We start from the raw sequence: 18,901 nt of genomic DNA, 5'->3' as shown, positions 1-18,901 counted from the left end.
ACAAATATTCCAGACAGGCTCAAATGTCTGTGCCATTCCACACCTCTGCTTTTGCCCAAGCTACAATATTTCCTGAAACACCTTGTTCTCTCCTACTCCGCTCCCTTCTTCTGCTGGCTGGTTTTAGTTCAGACGTGTTCTCTAGGAAGCCTTGTGGAGCTTCCCCATCTCACATGCCCCTAACTCCCCTCACACTGAGCTGGGTTAGGTGTCCTCACTCAGAATACACTGAATTAGAAATTACAATCGTCTGTTTAATCATGATATCAGGTCTTAATCATCTCTGCACCCTCAGTACCGAACACTGTGCCTGAGACATAGTAGGCATTCAATAAAGATTTCTTGAGTGAATAATGTTAAATAAAGAATCCACCCAAATGGTACCTGCAATCCCCAAGGTGGCCTAGGCTTAGTAGGAAACATTTCATGTGAAACTCATTCATGTACTCAACTCTGTCATGCTACCAGACATTCTGGATTGAATGCAGCCGAAGATGGTTGGGTAGTCACAAGTTGGTTGAAACCCATAAGTAAAGGGCCTAAAGTCCTGGGGAGGCACTGTGGGCTGCCAGAGGATTAGTAGGAAAAAAGTAGCATGCTTATTGTTTGAAAGATCTTTAAAAATATTGTATCATTATACATTATAACTCAGTTTAATAAACAGTTTAGCTGAAAAGTTCATTTCTGATTACAAATGAAGGGAATTATATACAAAATAGTTCTAGAAGAGTCTCTAGGGAAGTTGGTAGATTTGTGTTGTAAGAACCAAGATTGATGTCTGCATTTTAAGGCATGTCATTTTCACTAGTTTATTAAACCATTGTTCTCATAAGCCTGGTTTATGGTCCAAACAAAAAGTAATTTGTGGAGGGAAAGAAAGAAGGAAGGAAGAAAAGAAAGAATGAAAGAAAAAAAGAAAGTAAATAAAAGAAGGAAGAAAGGAAGAGGGGGGAGGAAAGAGAGAGGTGTGGGAGAAGGAGGGAGGAAGGAAGGAAAAAAGAATGAAGTTAGTTTTTTCCTGCCACTTGGATTTTGGTAAAAATTGCAATATTCGCCCATTTAAAGGAAATAGCTATGTTTGGCCTCAAAATGCATAGAGTGAGTGGGTCCCACCAGGAGGGATTCACCTTTGTTAGGGTGAATCTTGGGCTCCCTGCACAGAGCACGGAATCCTGAGAAGGACCAGGTGAAGGCAGGAAGGGCTGATGAGTGGGAGGGAGGAAGCCCTGGTATAGTTTTGGCAGAATATTTTGGGGCAAATAAACAGAAAACAAAAGGACAAGGAGCCAGAATGTAAAAGTCTGATAATACCCATTGTTGGCAGTCATGTGGAAAACAAATTTTCATGCACTGCAGGTGTGTGTATGAATGGGTACAACCATTTTCGAAAATAATTTGACATTAGACAGTAACAATGAATTTCATTTCTATGTATATACCCAGGGGAAACTCTAGAACATGTGTCCCAGGCCATTTACAAAGAAACACAACAGTAGTGGTGGGCAAAGAAAAAAAAGTGAAAACAACCCCTTAGGTCTATTAGCAGTAGGACAGAAAAAACTGGCACCTCTATACAGCAAGACACTAGAACTGTGAACTACAGCCATACGCATTAACATGGCTGAACCACAAAAACAGAATATAGAATGAACAAAAGCAAGTCACAAAAGAATGTACATACAGTATGATCCCATTTATATAAAGATAAAACACTGGCAAAGCTAGACAATGTGTTATTTATGGGTACATATGTATGTGTCAAAACTATTAAAATAAATAAAAAATGATTATGACAAAATTCAGAATAGTGGTTGCAAAGTTACTGGTAATGTTTTATGTCTTAAAACTATTGTTTATTATATTATTTTTATCATTCTTTAATTTGTACAGATTAGTATATATTGTTTTGTATTATTTATTTACCATTCCTAAAGAGCTGTTTAAAAATTGAGCGCACAGAGATGGTGAGTCAGAGCTCACGGGAAGGTGTGGGAGGTGAGAGAAGAGGGGCACCAGCTGAACCAAGGCCATTGTTCAGACCTAATTTGGGGGGTTTCTCTCAAGGACAACAGATGGGAGTGAAAAGGAAAGGTCCTGAAACTCCTATACACCAGTCCTCCCACCACCTCCAAAGGGTTCAGTTGCTCTGTCTCTACCACCAGAACCTTGAAACCCCTCCCTGCTCAGTGCTGCCTGCAGAGACTTGAATTGGCCTTTACCTGCAGAGCATGCCGAAGCCCAGTGTCTTTGCTCACCGTCTGGGGCTATATCAAGAGGCATCTAGTATTTGCCAGGTCCCATGTGGACTGAAATTGTTCAGTGGCCCTCAGGCTCCTAAAGATGTAGCCCCTGCCCTCGGCTGCCACCAAGCCTTTGTACAGGCTACTTCCTTGCCTGGAATGCCACCCTCCCAGCCCACTCCATGGTGTCCTCTTAGGATAACCATGCCATCCCCAAATGAGCGGGGACTTTCCCCAGGTGTGCCTCTGTTACAGCACTCAGTAATGAGTGCAGTTCACTAATGGCATGGCTATCCCCACTAGACTCCAAGACCTCCATAATCAGAACCTTTGGCTACTCAATCAGGACTTCACTGTCAGCACTCAATCAGAATGGATAAAAGGCGGGAGCAGGTCCCGCAGGTGCTTCCCCAACGCCAAATGCTAGGCATCAACAACTTAATTGCTGAATCACTGGGAAGCCGGGGAATGGCAAGAGAGAAGGAATGGGCAGCCGGGGTTGGGGGGCTGGGGACAGGGCTCAGGACAGTATGGCTTTCCCAACCAGCAGAGGAGTATTTCAATATTTCAACAACTGGCATGGTCATTATGTCTCAATATCTAACAGCCCAATATCCATCTTCTCTATATCCTTAGGGACAAATTGCACTATGCCTGAGAGTAGATATTCAATAGGCATTTGTTGAAAAAACAAGACACAAATAAATTACAGCTGGAATCATCAACTATTTTCCCAACAAGGAGGAATCTGAAACTTGGCGTCTATAGTGACTGTCTATTGTCTTTGTCATCTCTGCAGTTATTTCCCCCTTCATTTCAAAATAAAGATTGGTTGATGGATGGGCACAAGCCCTGAGTTGGTTCAATAAGACTTAGTCCTGAGATTTTTGCTTAAATACCCCAACCCCTCCAGCCCCTCCAACCAACCACCCGTGTTGCCAACAGTCTCTGGAGCCTCTGGCAGCTGTGCCCTCAGGAAGAGGGGCCGCTGAGAATGAAGCCTGCAGACCCTGATGTGGGGAGAGTCAGGTTCCTGTAACCTGATTTAAACTCCCAGACCTAGCCACGCCTGAAGACCCACCTCGCACCTGACAGACAAATGACCAAAGTAATTCCATTTCTCACTCATAGTATTTTGACTTTGTTTATTTTTCTTTTGCAATTACAAGTCTGGTCTCACTCAGCTAGAAAGATAACCTTCTATTAGGGAAAACAGAAATCTTTATATATGTCTCTCTTAATTTTTCACATTCTTTGACATTTTGGTAGTTCGTTTCGGTAACTCACCTTTCACCAAGTAGAACATTTGATAGGTTTATAAATGAGGGAAAATCCAGTGTGTTCATGACAGGATAGGCATGGATGGGAATAAGCAAAGTCTCGTCATCCTAAAATTAATGGAGAAAGTCCAGTTTACCACACCGAAGACCAGGATTTTAAAAGATGAACTTGTAGATATTTATTTTGTTCTCTGTCATTAAAAAAATATTTCTAGAAAAAATATTTTTAAGAAACCTGAGTATTTAAATACAATATTTAAAATATTGATTTTTCTTTGCTATACCAAGGTGTAAATAATTTTAAATATATTTCAGGTAAACAATGTTCACTATTATGCAGAAAAGCCAAAGACAATGATGCCTTCTTGTAGATATGAAGACAGTAGCCTGTCTGCTTCTATTTCAGGAAGGTGTAGGGAAGAAAGGGAAACCAGCACAGAATCAGCTGCTCCAGAGCGGAGCAGTAAACACAACTGGAAGCGTGCAGACGCCTGCTGCTAGTCCTGCATACAGTGTGATGTAGCCATGACCTTTAACCTCTTCAGGCCTTGTTTCTTTCTTTGCAAAATGGGGATATTCTGCCTTTCCTTAAAGGTGTTTTTGAGAATTAAAGTAGATGGTGGCCTCAAAAAGTGAAAAGTACTGCATAAATGCCGGCTATCCTTAGCATTACTGCTGAGAGCAGGACACGTGCTGGGCTCCCTACACAGGCCTGCCTAGGAATTTGAGTTCTTGATGCATGATATTTCTCTGGAAACAATATTCTATTTTCAGTTTTAGATACTTTTTCTTTTTAAAAATTGAAAGTTGCTGGGCTGGCGTGGCTCAGTGGTTAAGCATCTATCTAAGAACCAGGAGGTCATGGCTCCATTCCTGGTCAGGGCACATGCCCGCATTGCAGGCTCCATCCCCAGTGTGGGGCATGCAGGAGGCAGCTGATCAATGATTCCCTCTCATCACTGATGTTTCTATTTCTTTCCCTCTCCCTTCCTCTCTGAAATCAATAAAAAAAAAAACCCTGAAACTCATCTGTTACTAAAGCATACTCTTCCATTTTAGTTTTGAAAAATTAAATTTAGCTATCCTTAAGGCTTCTTGACTTACAAGAGGTAGGGCTGGAATATAGAGCAAGGGGGTATGGAAGTGACCATTTTAAGAGAAGGATGGGTGGCACCAGAGCTGGCTCTGGCTGGAGGCCAAAGGATGACTTAAGTGACCTGGAGAAAGGCTCCTAAGAAGCCACGCAGCACGGCCAGCCACCTGGGGTCAGGCCACCCCCTCCCACATCTCCGCAGAGCCCAGGGCTGCCTCTGAGGACATTCCCACACAAGATATGATCCCATCCCCTCAGTTCATAAACACAGCTCGGGGTTCCTGCTCACGTTCTAATCTAGCACTTAAAGCGTGTGGCCGCGCTATTTGGAAAAGCCTTCACCAACTCCCAGCGCCGTGTGATAATGAGGCTTGTAGGCCAGGGCAGGTGGGAACCGGGCCGCGAACCGAGTTTCGAGTCTCGTGGCTCTGCCCCAGTTCTCAGCAGCCTCTCACCCTCCCAGCTGGGACCCGCTGGACAAGGACCCTCATGCCATCAGACTGGCCGGAGAGGGCGGCCGGGTGCTGGGCGGGGCAACTTCACACTGGCCATTCCTTCCCTCTGCTTCCCTGGAAGATGTTAGTTTTGACATCACCCCACCCCCGAAAGACTTACCTTACAGTGAATACGGATGCAATCATAATAGTATCGCCACTCGTCTGGAGAAAACGTAACGGTGACCGCGAGGGACAAGCCAGGGACAAGGCGGTGCTCCTAGGAGAAAAGGGGCTCTGGTTGGGACAAGCCCCAGCGCACTCAGGGCGCAGGACCTGGGGACAGCCCTCCACACACCGTCCCAGGGTGACGGGTGATGGAAAGCCACGGCCCGACAAGGAACAGCATGAGAGAGGGGCCACCCAGTGGCGCTTACCTTTTTCACATACTTGATCTGGAAGTACTTGGTTTGTGGGGGTAAAATATGAACATGGATGTCCTCATTGGAAATATTGATCAGTTGCTGGGAGAGAAAAAGAAGCAATCTATTTGCATAGTCATTTCCTCATTTAGTTATCCCTCATCTTATTCCAAAAGCAATTCGAGAAGATAATGCTGTATTTTTTAATTTGTAAAAGACCGTAAACCCCTCATATGCCATTTAAAGAATAATAAAATAAGCACAGCAAACACCATTGAATGAATAGTAAACTATGCCCATGTGCCTTCTGCCCAGCTTAAGGGCGTGGCCAGAGGAACCACCCTTTCTCTGCAGAGTCCCCCCTGGGCCTGTATCCTTCCCAGTCCTGGCAGCTTACAGCGTGTATCTTCCCCTTGAACTCCGTTTAGCCCTGTGATTCACTGAGCTAAGCAGCCAGCCACCCACCAACGCTCACAGTTTCTCTGATTAATGCCACTGGTCCTGGGGACGCCGACACACTTAGGTGGTCAAAGTTTCAGGAGAAAGAGTGTGGCCAGGAGAGCCTCCAACCCAGCCCTGGGGCAAACTTAAAGGAACTGGAGGTCGGGATGCTCTGACGGTGACAGGAGGCCAAGGCTGGGGAATGAAGTGCGTCCCTGAGGATTTGGGCTGCCCCTGGGCCAAGGGACAGTGGAGAGGCCTTTGGTTTCCAAAGTCTGGGTCAGAGGCTGGGCCTGTCGCTGATCCATTGCCCGAGGCCTCACATTTCTCAAAGCCCCGGATTAGACTTCAGACAGTATTTCTTGGTGAGCTTAAGCTGGTGTTTGCGTTTGTTAAAGGTTCCCATTTATCACCTGTGAACATTCTCAGAGTACACGTTTAGTGATCCTGTTTTGGCATATTTCCTCTTTGTCTCAATTCCTTCAAAGCCTAAAAACCCCACAAAAGTTGCCAAGACATCTCTTGCCCTCCCAGGGGCCTGCAGAGGGCAGTCTTGGTGAAGGTGGGGCCCAGGTCCTTCCACCTGTGAGGCGGTCCTTCCAGGAGAGGCCCATAGGACCGTGTGCTGGAGCGGGAATCTGGGTGGTGGCACCTGCCTGGAGACCGAGAGGGAGCCACTCAATGGCAGGGTCTGAAGTCTTCACAGAGACCTCTGTCCCCATACTTGTCATGGAGGGAGGACTGTGACCGCCTCGTGCTGGAGCCCAGGAAGGACTGGGAGCAGAGGGGTTGCATTGTGGTCACGCACTTTAAACTACGTCAGGAAGGAGGAGGGACAGTGCAGCAAAGGAGGCGCGTGAGGAAGCAGGGACCCAGGAGAGCTGCAGCCCGGCTCTCACGGTTTCTGGTGTTAGCACCAGGGATGCTCAGGATACTGCGTAGAAATGTCATGCAGGCACTTCTGCTCTCGAGCAAAAGGGCTGTGAGAATCTGGTGGGCCCTGAGCCCAGTGTCCTTTGGAACAATATTCAAAGGCCCCAGGACCCCCTTAGGCCCTGTGTTTCTCGCTGCACAAAAAATGCTGCCAACTGTCGAGAGTGGGCCAGTCCTAGTCAGGACTGCTGCCCTCGGGCTCCCCTGCGAGGGGAGGGGCTGCGCTCAGACTTCTCAGAGACTCCATTCAGATAGTGTAGGGGCTATGATTGGGCTGCCATTTCCCATATTCACCATTAAAAGATTACTGATCTGGAATTAAGCATTTGGATCAATAAAAAATAAGAAATAACAGATTCACACAAAAATGTAGATATTTAGGGTTATCTAGACAGAGAGTGTAAGAAGAGGAAAAAAATGTTCAGCCTTTACTTGACATCCGAAGTGAAAGGAAGACTCGCTAAGCCTGAAGGCTGGGCCCACGGTTCCACAGGGTGGATAGTGGGGGGTGGGTGGGTGTTCAGAAGGCAGCCAAGAGACCCTCGAGATGGGGAGGGGCCAGTCCTTCCTCTCACGAGGACTTTTAAACCAAATGTTCCTAAGACAATTCCAGGGGACATGTTTGCCAATGAGTTTTTAAACAAACTTAAAACAATACAAAAATCTAACAAATTAAAGCAAGAAATGAACAACTTGCTCTTTACATTTTTAGAAAACAAAATCAACATCTCAGATTGACTTCTAAAATATACTGGGAACACTGGAGATTCTATAAGTTTTGCAATTCTCAACTTTTGGGTGCAAATACTCATTGCATGCTGTAATAATCATGTTCTTCGCCTACTGGAGGCTGTTTGTTGTCTGAGCCCAGGAGGACTGAAGAGACACTGAGGACAACCCCTTATTGCATGCAGACGGCAGTTGGGTTCTGCTCGCAGCACCAGGGCTAGAGGCCGAGTCGGGCCTGGGACCCTGTGCCCAGCTCTGCTCTAGGGCTCCCTCCACTCCATCCAGTTGCCTCTTAGCTCAGCACAGCCCAGCGCCCAGACTGCACTTTCTAGCTTTCTTTTTGTATTTTATCAGCAGGTCAGTGTTGTTTCAAATTGTTCAAAATAATATCCTTTCAGGACTAAAATGGCAACGGCACTCCTGCCTTTCTATTTATAACTAAAACTGAGGAAAATAATACTCATTCAAGGGGAAAAAGCCTTGAGAAGTTGAAGAAAGTGTTTAGACAATGTATTTTATTAATATTATGTTTTAATCCTCACTCATTTTTTTCCATTGATTTTTTTTTTATTTAGAGAGTGGAAGGGAGGGAGGGGAGGATGGAGGGAGGGAGGGAGGGAGAGAAACATGGATGGGAGAGAGACACATCTCAGTTGGCTCCTGGGACCCTTCTGTGTGTGCAGGCCAGCACGCCAACCACTGCATAACACTGGCCATGGATAGAAAGTGTATTTTAAATAATAATAAAAGTTTATTTGAGAACATGAGTAACTGAGTGTGAGAACTGCCTAAGATCCTACCCTGCCTTCCAATTTGAGGGGTCAACAGTTGTCCCCAAACCCTCCAAGATCTCCCGTCCACTGGGGGCTGACCTTCTCCTGGCCCTCATGACCTTGATGTTGCCTCCACAGGACACCATATGAACTTCAGCTTCTGCTTCAGTGTTTCAGAACGGATCCCCAGAGCAAACAAACAAAAAACCCCACGCAAACAATGGGTTAAACAGTTTTTACTCAGATTTCCAGGGATTTCCCAAGCACTGCCCACAGCTCTCTCCACTCCCCCTCCCATCTCTGCTCCTCACAGGCCCCTCCTGTGTCCCCTCTGGAGATTCCACCCTCCCCTCTACTGGGCAGCGCAAAACCCACCCCCAGTGAAGTATTGGCCTGGGTTAAAGGGGGCTCTGACCCAAGCACTTGCCATAGTATTTTCCCAAACCCCACATTTCAGATTCGAAGTTGGAGTCTTTTAATAGCTGTCCTCAGTGGCGCAGCTTCTCAGTCAGGGAAGGTTAATACGCAACTCCAGCGATCTGGGGACAAAATTTAAGCAGACTTACGTTCTCAAAGTGTCGGTCACGCATTTTACTCTAAAATTTTGCCCTGTAATGTATTTCTCTAGAACAAGAGAGCAAACTGATGCTCCAGAAAGATGTGCTTACACCGGGGCCTCACCTCTCTCCCTGGCACCCTGGGGAGAGGCTGCGGAACCCAGGTGGGAGGCGTGTCCGGCATTGCACTGTGAAACGGAAGACTAGCACTATGGTTTCAGGACCCGGGAGGACTGTGAAGTGACGTGAGGTAAGGCTGTAAGACGCTAACAACTGTGTTTTGGGCTAGCGACATCAATACCGGATGTCTCATGGGAAAATGGATTGTTTAATTAATAAATATAGTTTCCCAGACAAAGCCTTAACACAGAGGAAAAAGGAATTTAAGAGAAAACTGGACATCTTTATTTCAAATTTTAAAGTATTTCGAAACATTGCTTTCAGTATGAATCCACGTAAAATGTGTTCACTTCCTTCACCAGGCCCGGATCAAGCTCAAATGTTAATGAACAATCTATTGTGGTTTTAAGCCCACGTTCAATCATTCCATTCTTGGGCAATTTGAATAGTTTCCTGTAGCAAAACCAAGATAAAAGCAGCGTTGGACTTCCCCCTTGTTTGGCAGGAATCTCAAGGCAATTGCCTTAAGCTTCCGCTTAACTTTGCTGATGGAAACAGGAGGCTGGCTCTCCTAAAAGCTCCCAGAATGTTACTAAGATGAAATCGTTTTGTCCTTTTATCTAGTTCTGTTTGTTTGAATGTCCAGTAGAAGCAGTGTGATCATGTAGGCTTTCCCCTGGATTTATTTGGGATCACCGAGTCTCTGCCAAGTCACTCACTTCTAACTGTGGACCCTGAGGAAGGAGATACCTACCCAGGAGGGCTGCTGGTGGCGGGCTGGGCTCACCTTGAAAGACAGAGTCTAGCAGCCATTTCTAAACAGCAACACAAGCCACACTCCAGGGAGAAGCCTGCCCTGGACTGCCTCCCTCCCACCAGTGTGCCTGCACTGTGCTCCTGGGGATGTCTTTCAACTAATAGGACTGAGGCTTTCCCTGTCCAATTGGAGCTGCACAGCAATATCCCCATCAGCATCTTCACCAACCAAGCAGAGCGACTCCATCTTAAGCAATCAGGACAGTGCCTTTTGGGCCAGTAAAACTGTGAGGCCTTGGAGTCTTCATTTGCGTGAGTGTAGAGCAATCAGGGAAGAGGGGCAGGGACTCCTCTCTATATAAGTCAGCACCCTGACTCAGAGAGAGCACTTTCCCTTTCTTCTGAAGACAGAAGGTTGTGTTTCCCGGGATGGAGCTGAAATGGAAGAAGTCTCACTGAACCAGAGTAGAATGGAGCAGAGCAGACCAGAATGGTGCAGAGCAGGCCGGCGAGGACCAGGGCAGAGCAGAGCAGAGCAGAGCAGACTGGAGCCAGTGCAGACACTAGCACAAAGCAGAGCAGAGCTGCCTCACTCTGGGGCCACCTTGCAGTTGTGCTGCTCCAAGCTGTGCTGCTCCACAGATGCGCTGCATCACAAGTGAGCTGTTTGCACTAAATAAAGTTTCCTTCTTCACAACACCCCAACTTGGGGATTCCTGTTGGCATTAAGTTTGCACCAACAACCATTAGTTGACTCAATAAAGTGAGTTCAGTATCTTCATAAGTGTTTACTGAGTGCCTCCTGTGTGCTGGGCACTGTGCTGTACAAAAGACAGAAACCACCTATTCTTCAGACCCTCCCCCCCCCCCCCCCCCCCGCCCCTGAGTAAACCAGATCGTCTCTGGCTTCCAAATACGCTGCAAGCTTGCTCCCCTGCACCTCTCTTCATGACTTTCTCTCTTTCCAGAGTGTGTCTGCCCCACTTCTCACTTTGCTTTTGGACTATCCCAAATGGCTTCTCCGCCCAAGCCTTTTTTACATCATGACCAGTAAGTGAATGAAAAGATGTTCGACATCATTAGTCCTTAAGGAAATGCAAATAAAACAACACCGAGCTGAATGGTGGCCTCAAAGCATATGTGCACACCTAATACCCGAACCTATGGAAGTGACCTTACTTGGGAAAAGGGTCATTGCAGATATGATTAAGTTAGGGTCCTGGAGATAAGATCATCCTGGATTACCCAGATGAGTCCTAAGTCCAATAAAAGGAGCCCTTTTCAGTGACAGAAGACACAGGGAGTCAGAAGAGAAAGTCACGTGCAGATGGTGTTATGTAGCCACAAGACAAAGAACCTGGAGCACCACGAGCTGGAAGAAGCAAAGGAAGATGCTCCTCAAGAGTTTTGGAGGGAGCACGGCCCTCCTGACTCTTTGATTTTGGACTCTGGCATCCAGAACAATTTTCTGTCCTTGAAACCCCTAAAATTGTGGTAATTTATTAGAGCAGCCACAGAAAATTAATATTGCATTCCTTGATAGATAGCCAAGAGAATATGTCCACCCCAAACATGTATGTGATGTTCATAACAGCATTCATTCTTCATAATAGCCCCAAAGTACAAACCCAAATATCAATCCGTGGTGGATGAATGCATTAAAAAAATGCTGTACATCCATACAGCAGAATATTATTTAGCCATAAAAAGCAATGAAGTACTGATATATACTACAAGCTGAATGAGCCTGGAAAACATGCTAAGTGAAAAAAGCTAGTCACAGAAGACCACATGTCCTATGGTTCCACTTATACGAAATGTTCAGAATAGGCAAATCTATACCAACAGAAAGCAGACTGTAGCTGCCTAGGGTGGGGGTGGAGTGGTAGGGTGATGAGGAGAGAGAGGGGGCTAGGGATGGGTGGTGAATTGTTTATTCATCATAAACAATGAATATTTATGAATGATAATCATTTTAGATCTATCCTACTATAATCTAGACAGCAAACCTAATAACCAGGAAAAGTAAGCCCCAGAATGTATTCTTGACCGTGGTCTTTGATGTCATGTTCTAAGAAATGTCCCCCTCTAGGCTGATGGGTGAAGTTCCTAGTCACAGTTTCAAATCTGAATCCTTTTCCTGAGAGGAGACCCTTGGCACCTAGCAGGTTCCTCTCCGGATCTACCCTCTCTCCCCACTTCAATGCATAAGGACTCATGGAAACCGCCCCTCTGCTCACTGGGGCTATGACGAAACCTACCCCACTCCCTGAGGAGCTTCACCATTGGTCAGTGTCTCTCAGATTCTCCTCACTAGAAGCATCTAACACAGCAGTCAGAATTGTATCTTAAAACGATCCATGTGAAGACATGGCTTTTGCCCTGGCCGATGTGGCTCAGTTGGTTGGGTATTGTCCTGTGCACCGAACGGTTGCCTGTTCGATTCCCAGTCAGGGCACATGCCCATGTTGTGGGCTCAATCCTGGCTGAGGGGCGTGCAGGAGGCAGCCAATCGATGTTTTGCTCTCACATTGATGTTTCTCTCTCTCTGTCCCTCTCCCTTCCTCTCTCTCTATAAATCAATGAAAAATCTTTTTTTAAAAGACATGGCTTTTAAGAATTCACTACATTTAAAAGAAGAGACTCTTGTGGTGGATGGGGACAGGGCCAGAGGTGACATCACACAAAGCCAGTTCTCAGAGGGCCCACATGAGCAGAGCCCACCTCCACCCACTCCAGCACATGCTCAGAGGCCTGTCTGGCTCAGTTCCAAGGCCCAGTGGAGTGATTCTCATGTGTTGCTCTGTGTGACTTCAGGGGACTGTGCTGGGGGCAGATCTGAATGTTTGGGTCCCCTTCGGTATGGGAGTTGGGAATGCTGCAGTCACCCATAACCCACTCCAGTCTGAACATCCAGGTCACTGCAGAGGACGCAGCAAGGACTGGCCCTCGGTGTGGCTCTGTGGTGGACTGCAGTCACTGCAGGCTCCCGCTGTCCCTTCCGAGGCCTGTTCAGTGGAGCTGGCCCCTGCCGTCCAGGTCTGGCCAGAATGACTGATTTAGGCATGGGCATATGACCTGGGCAAGTGAAACAGGACCCTGGTCGGGGCCTCTTAGGGGAGGGACCTGCTTTCCCTGCTGGTGTAAGCACCATTGGGCGGGCACTGGCTTGGAGGAAGGCAGCCTAAGAGTCTGCCTCCACCACTTCGTAGCTCAGTGTGTTTGAGCAAACTATTTAACCTCTGGAATCTTGGGTCCGCATGTATATAGAGTAACATCACAGCACCCACAGAGCTGGTATAAGGACTGAATTGAATTTTGAGGGACTCAAAGCACAGTCCCCTGCCTCTAGGAGTCACTCAGCAACGACACCTACGTGTACAGAGTGCTGGGAGGAGCCGCTGCACCGGGACCGCAACGGGTCCAAGGACACGTGCAACTTCAGCATCTCTTGTCCTTGAACGACCTTTCTGGCCCGATTTACACCTGCACTTCCGCAGCTCTTTAGGTGAATGAGTACTATGAATGCAGAGAATTCACATCGTTCGTTGTTATGATTAATTATTCCGCTTACACAGCACCTACCAGAATCTGCTGCTGTTGTTTTCCTACTTGATAGCCTCCAAAATGCAGGATGCCAGGCTTTGCTTGTAAGACCTTATTGTTCAGAAGTTTTGTATAAACCTCTATAAAAACAATGCAGATAAGTACATCGTGAGATAGGACATAAAAGAAAATATTAAATGAAAGCAGATCCTATGAACACGGCTCTTTTTAGTTAAGGATATTTCCAGCACATGAAGGCTTCAGCTGGAGGATAGAGCTGTCAACAACATGAATGGTCTGTTTCAAATAAACTGTCGCGCCTCTCCTCCTACTTTTACACATGACTTGGGAGAGATCATCATCACAATACAAATCCATGTGTATTATTTGTTACCTATTAAAATAATGTGCCCTTTCCCAAGCCGGTTCGGCTCAGCGGATAGAGCGCTGGCCTGCGGACTGAAGGGTCCCAGGTTTGATTCCAGTCAAGGGCCGGTACCTCGATTGCAGGCTTCTCCCTGGCCCGGGCCCTGGTCAGGGTGCATGCAGGAGGCAACCAAACAATGTGTTTCTCTCACATTGATATTTCTCTCTGTCTTTCCCTCTCTCTTCCACTCTCTCTAAAAATCAATGGGAAAATATCCCTGGGTAAGGAATAAAAATAAATAAATAAATAAATAAATAAATAAATAAATTTGCTCTTCACGTTTTGTACAAGTCTCTGCAGTAAAACACAAGCTCACAACTTGCACACGCCCGTCTTTGCTCTGGGTGCTTATTGTGCAATGAACGCTCAGTTTAAAGAATCTAAGCACCGTTTAATTGTGTTACTGCGTATTTAACTGTTATTGTTTTCCTCTGAATAGAACTACAATGTGACACAGAGAAATCTTTTTTAAATGGATGTTACGCAATATCTGTTATTTGATGTAATCTTAAGGCTCTGAATAATCATCGCTCTGGACAGTAAAGTCTCAAACTGTCACTGTAATATAAATACCTCCCTCTCTGCCCCGCCCCCCCCCCCCCCCAGTTTTGAAAGGAAGGTTAAAACTGCTGTGCTCACAAAAGTGCCTGGGTCTACAAAACTCCCTGGCTCCTCATGCAGGCACCAGTGAGGTGTGTGGAGGTCACCGAGAACCCACTCCACCATAGCTCCCGTGCCTCCCGTGCCTTAAGCCAGGCGTGCGTTTGCAACCTCACTCCACCCCTCCGAGGCAGGCATTATCTCCATTTTGTAGCTAAGAGAGCTGAGTGAGACTCAACAAGATTAAGCAACTCGCCCACAGCTGACAGTTAAAAATTAAGCCTAGCCCTGACCAGTTTGGCGCAATGGACAGAGCGTTGGCCTGCGCACCGAAGGGTCCTGGGTTTGATTTCCGGTCAAGGGCACATACCTCAGTTGCAGGTTCAATCCCCCGCAGTGGTCGGCAAACTCATTAGTCAACAGAGCCAAATATCAACAATACTTCTTCAAAATAGACTCTCCCAGGTTGAAAACCGATTTCTGTTCATGGGCCACGAAGTTTCAATCACACTGTATGCGCGCCCGCACGTGGTATTTTGTGGAAGAGCCACACTCAAGGGGCCAAAGAGCCGCATGTGGCTCGAGAGCCACAGTTTGCCGACCACGGCCCCAGACCAATCAATGTGTCTCTCTCACACCAATGTCTCTCCCTCTCTCTCTTCAGCCTCTCTCCCTTCCTTCTCTCTTTCTAAAAAAAACCAATGAAAAGAATATCCTCTGGTGAGGATTAAAAAAACAATTTAAGCCCAGGTCTGTGTTATTCCAACCACTAAACTGCCTCAATATGAAAGCACTGACAAGTTTTTTTTTTTTTTAAATAAATGATCACCTTTCAACTTTGGCCATCTCCCAGTCCTGTGAGCCACAGACACCCTGATCATCCCTTCGCCCACTGTGATCCCAGCGTTCACCTCAAGTGGGTGTGGCACGTTTGGTGTTTCTGCTTCTCACCAGGCGAGCTGCTGCTGTCATCAGCTTTGGGCCAAACTGAAGGCTGGGATGGGGTTAGGATGGTGTTTCAGGGGACTGACCATCTCTGCAGGTTGTTGGGTAATTTGTAAGTATTGAATTTAACATTCCTTGGTAATTTCTTTTTAACACTGAAGGTTTTGTTTTTGTTTTTAGGGCCACAAAATACATGTAAATGAGCATTTTTCTCTTCAGAAATAGTCAAGTTCTGCAATGACAAAAGAGCCACACCAACTACTACATTCCCAGCATTCGCAGTGGGCCTGGAAAGACGAGGGGAGACAACCTAGTGTGATGGTAGGAAGCTGGACATGGGGCTGCAACAGCTGACACTGACTCCACTTTGGGGAATTCATCTGACCTCTCTGAGTCTCAGCTTCCCCAACACGAACATGGAAATAGAATGTTGATGTCATGCAGATTAAGTGAAAATAATGCAGGCAAAATGCTTTAGCATTTTACTTAGTAGCAATAGGATTTACCAGGCTTTCCATGCTAAGAGATGTGCAGGGGAAAAGGCAAGACGTTACAAAATGCCCAGGTGTTGGAGACAATGTATGATGGAGGGGCTGGAGCTGGGGATGGGAGGGGCGTGCACGGGGATGGTGCAGCTTCAGACCAACAGCAAAGCGGGCCAAATGCCAATCAGAGGAGTTGCCACTCTGTCCAGTCTGCAAGGGGAGCCTCTCGGAATATTCCAGCAGGAGGGGGGCAGAGGCCAGCCCGGGTTCCACAAAGGAAACTGGCTGGGGTGTGCAGGGTGGTCTGGGGGAGAGGGTGGCAGCGTGGGAAGCACTGCCATAGCCCGGGGACCTGCTGAGGACCGCGGACCAGGCCGAGGGGACACAGAGGAAAGCTATTTGAGGAAGTAGAAGCAATAGAACTTGGTGACTAATTCACACCTCAAAAAATCTATCAGGGAAGTGGACCTAAATAGGGCCACTGTTCCTAATAAAAACTCTTCTGCACCCAGAAAATGATCTAGAGTCAGCGGTTCTCAACCTGTGGGTCGAGACCCCTTTGGGGGTCGAACAACCCTTTCACAGGGGTCACCTAAGACCATCCTACACATCAGATATTTACATTACGATTCATAACATTAGCAACATTACAGTTATGAAGTAGCAATGAAAATAATTTTATGGTTGGGGGGTCACCACAATGTGAGGAACTGTATTAAAGGGTCACGGCATTAGGAAGGTTGAGAACCACGACAAATCAGCACCAAGCACCCACTGCGCCTCCTGGGCCTCGGAGCCTCTGGGAGGTGTGAGCTGTAAAGCAGATCTGCTTGTAGCCGCTTACTTGATTCTAGCAGGTGGTTGGGCACTTCTCTTCTCTTCTTGGGCTCCTCCACGAGGCTCTTCAAAAGGAGGGGCGACACGTCATTACATGGTTCCTCCACAGTCTTCAGTTCTCTGCCGGGGGTTTCCACTGCTGCCATTTTATCATGAAAAATGGAGTGTTCTTCCTAGAGCCGAAGGTCATGTCCTGGGAAGAACACAGTAACAGGACAGTCATCCGTGAGAAACCACACACATTTGTCCTCAGCCCTTGGCAAGTGTACCCCTGGCGTCACTGTGTGCTGGCCCTCCCGGCCTCTGGTCTCTGCGGCCACCCCATTCCCACACACGGCTGTCCCATTAATCTCCTTGCATCACACGTGCACCCAGTATCGTGCCAGTGCTCAACACCCTTTTGTGTCCTAACTCTCAAGAGCTTTTTCCAAAACGTAGTCCTGACATGCTTCTTGCGCTGTTAGTAGAGGCGAGTGACAGCAAAGTTAAGGGCCCTCACAGTTGAGTAAGTTTGGAAAATGCTGAAGTAAACAGTTAAACAGGCCTGTTCTTTCTGAGGTTTCTCCCAACCAGATTCTCAGATGCGACCATGAAACCCTTTAATCTTGGAGACACTGTGAGGACACGGGCATTTCTGAGCCGCCTTCCTGGGCTGCTCTCTGTGGCAATGAGGAGGGGGAGACGCCACTGGCCCCTCCTAGGAGCTGTCTGAGAAGCCAGGAAGGGTCCCGGGCATGTCACACCCTTTGCCAGTCTGGCCTTCCCTAGCACAGTCATTTCAAGTCCCACCTTCTTCGTAAAGTCCACACGGACCCCAACACTCTAACATCCGTTAGCAACGACTGCCTCTCCTCCTCATTTGGCACTAACAATTTATTGCCCTGGCTTCATTCAGAATGTCCGGTTCGAAGTGGAAGCTACACAAAACACAATGTGTTGCCCTGCAATGGCACCTTACAAACCCCACACATCTCTGTATTTTCCCAGCTAAGTGTCTAACCCGGGGCCTTGTACAGACGGGGACAGCTCTGTGAAGGCCCTGAAATTGAATGTAAAATCGCGCATGGATCTCTATGTCCTGTGTGTTTGGGTGGTGGTTGTGTTTTTGAGAAGGTTCATAACTAGATCCCCCCAAAGTCCCCGGCATTGAGCAAAAGGAGGCTGACTACCCGGAGGTGCTTAACAACCACTTTCTGAAAGAAGTTGCTCCTTTCCCCTCACTGGCCATCCCGCTCCCTGGCATCGCGGCATCCCCGCCCTCGGCCCAGGCGCCACCTCACCTGCTTCAGCCCTGACACCTCCCATACTCCTCCTCCCGACCCTTCTCCACCACAGTTCCCATTAATCCCCTCGCATCACACATGCACCCAGATGCCTGAGCAAACCGTCCTCCGCTTCACTCACCGCCAGGATGACCCTGTTTCCTTTTGCACAGCCCCCCACCCACTCCCCGCCCTGGGTCCCCTCCCCCATCCTCCGGGCAGGCCCTCTCCTCCCTGCCAAACGCCGCTCCCTCCGCTCGTTTTACTCCATCCCCTGCTAGGGGTTGGGATGGACCCTCGACCCACGGCCCACCACGTCCCCACTAATCCTTTAGGCCCGGCCTCTCCTGCGACCCAGCCAGGCTGACTTGCGGCTGGACACCGCCAGGGGTTCAGGCTGCCCCAGCAGCTCGGAGGCCCCCCGCCCAAGTCCCAGGGCGGCTCACACTGGAGGTGGTCCCCGGCAGGATTTCGCGAGCGCCAGCGCTTGCACAGTGTCGCCATGACAACGGGACGCGCTCCCGGGGGTTAGGACAGGGCGCGACCAAATTCCCCAGAAACGTGGGGGGAACCGTGCATATGTGCATGAGGTCCGGAGGCCCTGGGTGTCTTCTAGGGACCCTGAGCAGGCTGTGGGGCCTGGGGGAACAGAGAGCCACTTGGGCGGTGCAAGACCAATGCGTTCCCGGGGGGTGGGAGGGGGGAAGGAGAGGTCGGGAGAGGCTATAACCTGGGCACCTGGAAGAGCAGATCGCGGGAGAGGGGCGGGCTGAAAGGGGCGTGGCCTCCCAGGCGCTGTAGGTGCAGCTTCCCCAACACGTTCGTTCAAGGACGCCCTACTTTAATATCGTTCTTTTTGCGTTTTCTATTATGACTAGTTTCAAATATATGCAAAGGTAGGAAGAATAGTATGATGAACCTTCAGCACTCGCCTGCAACAATGATCAAATCATGGCCAATCTTACTTCGTTTGTACATTTTCCCCTACTCCCTGCATTATTTCAAGAAAACCCCAGACATC

The 18,901-nt window shown here is 47.9% G+C and overlaps 1 protein-coding gene across 3 annotated transcripts in view; it reads right to left on the bottom strand.

Moving 5' to 3' along the window:
* CFAP221 (cilia and flagella associated protein 221) overlaps nt 1-18,391 on the bottom strand; it is an 89,564-nt gene extending 71,173 nt beyond the window's left edge. For 2 of the 3 annotated variants that reach the window (XR_011472442.1, XM_070423135.1), the window contains exons 1-6: nt 18,327-18,391; nt 16,626-16,811; nt 13,364-13,464; nt 5,485-5,571; nt 5,229-5,327; nt 3,528-3,628 (exon numbers count right to left, since the gene is read on the bottom strand). Coding sequence is in view for 2 of the 3 variants with exons in the window: in XM_070423135.1 (XP_070279236.1) it covers nt 3,528-3,628; nt 5,229-5,327; nt 5,485-5,571; nt 13,364-13,464; nt 16,626-16,764 (527 nt within the window). In the remaining variant the exon portion in view is untranslated. Of the gene's footprint in view, nt 1-3,527; nt 3,629-5,228; nt 5,328-5,484; nt 5,572-13,363; nt 13,465-16,625; nt 16,812-18,248; nt 18,299-18,326 lie in introns of those variants that run through there. The other variant, XM_070423136.1, reaches the window with a different exon arrangement.
* Nucleotides 18,392-18,901: the final 510 nt, after the last annotated feature.

This window comes from Myotis yumanensis, unplaced genomic scaffold, assembly GCF_028538775.1.
Source record: "Myotis yumanensis isolate MYYU_CA2020_CCGP unplaced genomic scaffold, mMyoYum1.0.hap1 SCAF_8, whole genome shotgun sequence".
Classification (NCBI taxonomy): Eukaryota; Metazoa; Chordata; class Mammalia; order Chiroptera; family Vespertilionidae; genus Myotis; species Myotis yumanensis.
This window is presented reverse-complemented; position numbering and strand designations above follow the sequence as displayed.